This window comes from Babylonia areolata, chromosome 30, assembly GCF_041734735.1.
Source record: "Babylonia areolata isolate BAREFJ2019XMU chromosome 30, ASM4173473v1, whole genome shotgun sequence".
Lineage (NCBI taxonomy): Eukaryota > Metazoa > Mollusca > Gastropoda > Neogastropoda > Buccinidae > Babylonia > Babylonia areolata.
Window position 1 is genome coordinate 18,130,566 of NC_134905.1, and position 7,500 is coordinate 18,138,065.

Here is a 7,500-nt window from a genome sequence, read left to right on the forward strand (position 1 = left end):
ATAATGTCGTGTGCACGTCAGCCAATGACAATGTGTGATGTATAATGTTGTGTGCACGTCAACAAATGACAGTGTGTGATGTATAACATTGTGTGCACGTCAACCAATGACAATGTGTGATGTATAATGTTGTGTGCACGTCAACCAATGACAATGTGTGATGTATAACATTGTGTGCACGTCAGCCAATGACAATGCGTGAAGTATAATATTGTGTACACGTCAGCCAATGACAATGTGTGATGTATAAGATTGTGTGCACGTCAACCAATGACTGTGTGTGATGTATAATGTTGTGTGCACGTCAGCCAATGACAATGCGCGATGTATAATATTGTGTGCACGTCAGCCAATGACAATGCGCGATGTATAATGTTGTGTGCACGTCAGCCAATGACAATGTATGATGTATAATGTCGTGTGCACGTCAGCCAATGACAATGCGTGATGTATAATGTTGTGTGCACGTCAACCAATGACAATGTGTGATGTATAATGTTGTGTGCACGTCAACCAATGACAGTGTGTGATGTATAATGTTGTGTGCACGTCAGTATAATATTGTGTGCACGTCAGCTAATGACAGTGTGTGATATATAATATTGTGTGCACGTCAGCCAATGACAATGTGTGATGTATAATATTGTGTACACGTCAGTATAATATTGTGTGCACGTCAGCCAATGACAATGCGTGATGTATAATGTTGTGTGCACGTCAGCCAATGACAATGTGTGATGTATAATATTGTGTGCACGTCAGCCAATGACAATGTGTGATGTATAATGTTGTGTGCACGTCAGCCAATGACAATGTGTGATGTATAATGTTGTGTGCACGTCAGCCAATGACAATGTGTGATGTATAATATTGTGTGCACGTCAACCAATGACAATGCGTAATGTATAACGTTGTGTGCACGTCAACCAATGACAATGCGTGATGTATAATGTTGTGTGCACGTCAGCCAATGACAATGCGCGATGTATAATATTGTGTGCACGTCAGCCAATGACAATGCGCGATGTATAATGTTGTGTGCACGTCAGCCAATGACAATGCGCGATGTATAATGTTGTGTGCACGTCAACCAATGACAATGCGCAATGTATAATATTGTGTGCACGTCAGCCAATGACAATGCGCGATGTATAATGTTGTGTGCACGTCAGCCAATGACAATGCGCGATGTATAATATTGTGTGCACGTCAGCCAATGACAATGCGCGATGTGCTAACGCTGTGTGCAGCAGAGCCGCCCGCGATGGCAGCGGCAGGCAACAACCTGTCAGCGGAGGGCGCCTACCCGGGGTACGCCCCCAGCTACCCGCACTACCTGTTGGGCCAGCAGACCCCCCAGGCCCCGGGGGTGGAGTACTCCCCGTACAAGCAGAGCCACGACCCCAGCGACCCCGGCCTGCAGTACGCCGCCCAGCAGGGGAAAGCGTCGCCGCCGTCGGGCGCCATGTCCTACGGCACCGGCAAGATGTCGCCCCCGACGGACCTGATGGGGTATGGAGTAGGGGGTGGGGTCGGGGCAGGAGGGAAGGTGTCCACCCAGGGTGAGATGATGGGGTATGGAGGTGGTGGTGGTGGTGGTGGTGGTGGTAGGGGAGGGCAGGTGTCCCCCTCACAGGCGGAGGCCCTGCATGGGGCAGGGTACGCCGGGCAGGCCGGGGGGACACCGCCGCCGCCCCAGCCCCCGCACTCGGAGAACGGTGCCCTGCAGTACCGCCACATGTCCCCGCCCACGCCCATCACGACTACCACCGCCGCCATCACCAGCGAAGCTCTGGAGATGAACCCTGCTCACCTGCAGCAGCAGCAGCAGCAGCCGCCTCCTCCACCCCTTATCCCCGCCTCCTCCTCCACCAGCAGCACGCCCCTCCCCCCCCCGCTCACCCTGCCCCACCACCACCCTCAGGGTGCCGGCTCCCCCCCCGCCCACCTCCACCCCCACCCCCACTACTCCCACCCCGACATGTTGTCCGTCGCCCCCACCACCACCACCACCACCTCCTCCTCCTCCTCCTCCTCCGCCGCCGCCATCTACAACGGCGAGGAAGGGGCTGTAGGGGGGGGCGTCCTCACCAACCCCACCGCCTCCATCCCCGCCCCCGGCCCTACCACCACCACCACCTCCTCCTCGTCGTCGTCTTCCTCCAAGAACAACGACGCCAACCGGGTGAAGCGTCCCATGAACGCTTTCATGGTGTGGTCCCGGGGTCAGCGCCGCAAGATGGCCCAGGAGAACCCCAAGATGCACAACTCGGAGATCTCCAAGCGGCTGGGCGCGGAGTGGAAGCTGCTCTCGGACGCGGAGAAGCGGCCTTTCATCGACGAGGCGAAGCGGCTGCGCGCGGTGCACATGAAGAACTTCCCGGACTACAAGTACCGCCCGCGCCGCAAGCCCAACAAGGTGGCGCCCAAGAAGGACAAGTTCATGCTGCCGGGGCTGAGCTCGGCCATCGCGCAGGGCATGCGCGACCCGGCGGCGGCCGCCATGTACCAGAGCCACGTGAACGGGGGCTACAACGTGAACGGCTACCACGCCGCCGCCGCCGCCGCCATGATGGCCGCCGACCCCAGCGCCTACCACCACCACCACCAGCAGCAGCAGCAGCTCAACCTGGGCCAGTACGGCTACATGCCGCACGTGCAGAACCAGATGGCGGCGGCCAACCCTTACATGAACCCGGCCTCGTACTCCTCCGCCATGGCCCACCACATGGCCGCCTACCCGCAGCTGCCGCAGCAGTCCCCGCCCTCCAACCCCCACTCCCCGGACGGCATCAAGCGGGAGGCTCAGGCTGGGGGGATGATGGGCGGCGGCGGCGGCGGCGGCGGCGGAGGCGGAGGCGGCCCCCGGGCGGACCTCAACATGATTAATATGTACCTGAGCTCCGAGGCCGTGGGAGGCTCCGAGCAGGCGGCGCTCCTCGCCCATCACCAGCGTTTACAGCAGCAGCAGCACCACCAGCACCAGCAGCAGCACCAGCAGCAGCAGGCTCACTATGCAGCTGCTGCAGCTGCCGCAGCCTGCCGCCGGAGGAGGAGGAGGAGGGGGGGGTCACCTGTCGGAGGATGGCTCCACCCCTACCTCCCACATGTCCCTGTCCAGCCTGTGACCTCACTTCGCTGCCCTGACGTCACCGCCCTGTCGTCCCGCCCTGACGTCACCGCCCTGACGTCACTGCCAAGAAAAAAGGGTGGGGGTGGGGGGGGGGGCTGAAGGAGGGCGTGACGGAGGGGGGGGGGGGTGTCGGGGGTGAGGGTGAGGGTGTGGAGGAGGAGGAGGAGGGAGGAGGAGGAGGAGGAGGAGAAGAAGGAAGGGTTTGAAAGATATCTTCTTCTTCTTTCAATCTTTTTGGTCTTCTGGCTGGCTGGTCCTTCTGGGCATCGGCCTTTATTATTATTATTATCATTATTATTATTATTATTATTAATTATCTAATTAAATATTTTATTTTATTTTATTTTATTTTATTTTATTTTTTTACAAGCCTTGGAAACACTGGCGATCTCAGCTCAAAATGTTTTACAGTTTGTTCTTTTTTCCCTAAACGCTTCTCAGCAGTGACCATTAGTGGACACACACACACACACACACACACACACACACACACACACACACACACACACACACACACAGACACACACACACAGACACACACACACACACACACACACACACAGAGACACACACACACACACACACACACACAGACACACACACAGACACACACACACACACACAGAGACACACACAGACACACACACACACACACACACACACAGACACACACACACACACACACAGAGACACACACACACACACACACACAGACACACACACACACACACACACACACACACACACACATAGATGTTAGAATATTGATAATTCTCTTCTTTACAGTTCCGGGGAGACAGTGGTGCCATGGTTTCTTGGAAAATGATGGCATCGGCTTATACAGTATGTTGATCTGATGATGGTGTGTGTGTGTGTGTTTTTTTTTGTTTTGTTTTTTTATAATTTTTAATATGAGTTTGTTTTTGTTTTTTTTGTTTTTGTGGGGTTTTATTATTATTACTATTATTTTAATATAGGAGTGTTTTTTTTCTACGAGAATTCTGGAATCCCATCGCTGCGCGAGCAAAGGTGGAGGAACCTTTGTGACACTGCTGGTGAAATCGTGTTACTTAATGTGTTGTGAGAGCTAGTTGCTCGCTCGCTCTCTCTCACACACACACACACAAGAATGGACAGAAAAAAAAAAAAAGAGTTCCGGAACTGGATACCCGTGGTGCATGACTGATATTGAGTGCCATCCAATTGTTGTTTTTCCTTGTGGAAGTTGATTGTGACGATAATGGTGCTCTTAAAAACAACAACCAAAAAAACAAAACAACAAAAAACCCCGATCCCTCTTCCCCCCCCCCCACGCCCCCCCCCCCTTACCTGTACCCCCCCCCCCCATCCTGCCTCCCACATTCTCTTCTACCCCCCCCCCCCCCACATCCCTCTCCTCTACCCTCCCCCCCCCCTCCTGCCATCCCGCCCCCCGCCCCCCGTGATGGAGAATGCCATTGCCTTAAAAGAAAGTCAAGTATATTTCAGATCTTCAGCAACGAACCAAGTGCCTCATGCGATGTCGATCAACGAAGACTGTTTTCTTTATCGCAGTTTTTTTTTTTTTTTTTTTTTTTTTTTTGAGGGGAGGAAACCTTAAGTGCCATTTTGTCCCCCCCCACCCCACCCCGCCCCCACCATTCCCCTTTTTTTTCAACGAGTGAACACTTAACAAACGCAAGAACCTGCTACATGAATTAATCAATCGACCCTTGCTTCATTATTATACACACGTGCCTAAACCGTCGTTTCAACGAAGTGTGCTCATTTTTCTTAGTTCATCATTTCTTTTCTTTTTTTTTTTTTCTCTCTCTCTCTCTCTCTCTCTCTCTCAGTGAAGAGAGAACCAAAGGCAGCCCGCGATGGTCGCCAAAATGAGACTGATACGCGCGCGCGTGCGCGTGTGCGCGCGTGTGTGCGCGCGCGTGTGTGTGACGTCAAGTCAGACTGCTGTGACGCGCACAAACTGTGTGACGCACAAACAGTGCAGGGACGCGCGAGAGTGGCTGGAGTGTGTGTGTGCACGCACAGTGTGGTGTGCTGTTCATGTGTGGTGCCTAGAGGGACGACGATCCCCCCCCACCCACCCACACACACAGATCCACCCACCCACCCACACACACCCCCTCCCTCCTTCCTTCCTTCCTTACCCCCTTCCGGAGTGGAGTGGAGTGGAGGTGGAGGAGGAGGAGGAGGAGGGGGAGGGAGGGTGTGTTGTTTCTTCCTGTCAGTGTGATACCGCTGCTGTTTTTTTTGTGTTGGTGTGGCTCTGACGTCATCATGACCCTGCGCGCCATGAAATGACGTGATTTTTTTTTTTTTTTTTTTTTTTTTTTTTTTACAATAATAAATTCCAGCAAGCGCTAACCGTGTGGCATATGTTGACAACAGTGCTAAAAAATACACCGAAAGAAAAAGTGACGTGAATTTTTTTTTTGTTACTGTTGTGACGTCATTGTGACTACTGCTGCAACGGTGCCGTTTGTCACGAACCAATATATTCCTGACTGGGGGAAAAACAAAAAACAAAAACAAAAAAACGGACAAAAAAACAAAAAACCCAGAGCTGGCCTTCTTGTTTTCAATGATCTCTCTGGCCGTATTGTTTGTTTGTTACCATAGCGATCGTCTTGAAGGTCACAGGTTTACAGTGCGTAAAGTCTGTGCAAAGTGTTGATGACGCATAATAATAATAATAATAATAATAATAATAATAATAAAAACCTGCATACATATCAAACGTCATTGTACCACGCTGCCTTTTCTGACGTCATGAAGCCTTATTGATGAATGATTGTGTTGACGTCAGAACAACAGCAGCTCTGCCCCCCCCCCTCCCCTCCCCCCCCCCCCCTAAAAAAAAAAAAAAAAAAAATCCACCTTTTTTTTTTTTGTATCATTCCCAATTTTTTTGTACTTTATCTCTCTCTTAGTGAAAAAAAAAAAAAAGTTTTTCAACTGTCTTGTTTTTGAGTGCCAGTCTTTCTTTGGCAGTTTTGGTTTGTTTTTGTTTTTTTGTTTTTTTGTCTTATTTTGTGACTTTCATTTAGTGAGGTTCCCTACCTATGGCTCCATAGATTCTTAGATAACTTGATTTTTGTTTGTTCTCTTGTGTGTGTGTACATGTGGAAAGGATTTTTTTTGTTCCCTAACCCAGCCACTCTCTCTCTCTCTCGCTCTCCCTCCCTCTGTCTGTCTGTCTGTCTGTCTCTCTCTCTCCCCCTTTCTCTCACTCTCTCTCTGTGTTGTAATTGTAAACAGCTTTATTACCACGTCACACATCGATACATAGAAAGAAAGAAAGAAAGAAGAAAAAAAAAAAGTTTTGACGTACTTAGCTAGCTAGCAAACTGTTAACATTTTAGCAACGAAATTGTTTGATTGACACGGTCGGAGAGGAACCTCCCTCTCTCTCTCTCTCTCTGTCAAAGCCCATTACTAAACACGGGAAGGCATTTGATATTAATTAATTCATTAATTTGCACAAGAAACAAAAAAACAAAACAAAAAAAGTTTTGGCTGGAGTCGACTGAAGAGATGCTTCTAGCGGCGTTAAACATTCGGTTTGTTGTTCATTCATTCAGGCTTTAGTTACACACAGACACAGACACAGACGCACACACACACACACACACACACATACACTACCTACCTACCTACCTACCTACCTACCTTTCATCATGTACACTAAGTACTATCATCATCTGGCTTCGTCTCCTGAGGTCGCTTAAACTGCATGGGCAAAGAGAGGAGCTAGGAGTGATAGTGAATTAGTTGCTGCTAATGATGATGATGATGATGATGATGCCTGGAATGATCATCTTGTGAGCCATTCTGCTTAGTGGGCAGGGCCTTGTAAAAGAACTGAAGCGAGAAATCTCAGGTCCTGTGTTCGAATCTGGAGCGCGAAATAGTGTGTGTTTTTTTTTTTGTTTTTTCTGTTTGTTTTTGTTTGTTTTGTTGTTTTTTTTAATCCGTATTATATGTACATATCTTAGTACTGGTAATGAAAAAAAGCAACGAATTTCTCTGGTCCTAGGTTCGAATCTGGAGCGATCTCCTTTTTTTTTTTTTTTTTTTTCCCCTCCTATCATTGTACTGGTCTTTCAGGATAGGCAAAGTCTGTATACTTTTTGCAGCATGCCCTTGAGTCGAGTGTGTGCACTGAGACTGTGAAAAGAACCCACGGCAACAAAAGAAGAAACAATGCTGTGTCAAAAATTCATGTTAACTTCTTTTTTTTTTTTTTTTTCTTTTTCTTCTTTTTCTTCTTTGAAGAAAGGACAGATTATAGCGGGAGAGATATGGATATTGTATGGCCATTTGAGATAAGCTAAAAAAAAAAAAAAAAAAAAAAAAAAAAAAGC

General features: G+C 49.4%; 1 protein-coding gene across 1 annotated transcript in view; it reads left to right on the plus strand.

Moving 5' to 3' along the window:
• Positions 1-7,500, plus strand: part of LOC143275263 (uncharacterized) — a 47,611-nt gene that overhangs the window by 15,302 nt on the left and 24,809 nt on the right. The window contains exons 2-3 of the mRNA XM_076579238.1: positions 1,251-1,931; positions 2,076-3,189. Coding sequence (XP_076435353.1) covers positions 1,265-1,931; positions 2,076-3,189 — 1,781 coding nt within the window. The 5' untranslated portion in view covers positions 1,251-1,264. The remainder of the gene's footprint in view (positions 1-1,250; positions 1,932-2,075; positions 3,190-7,500) is intronic.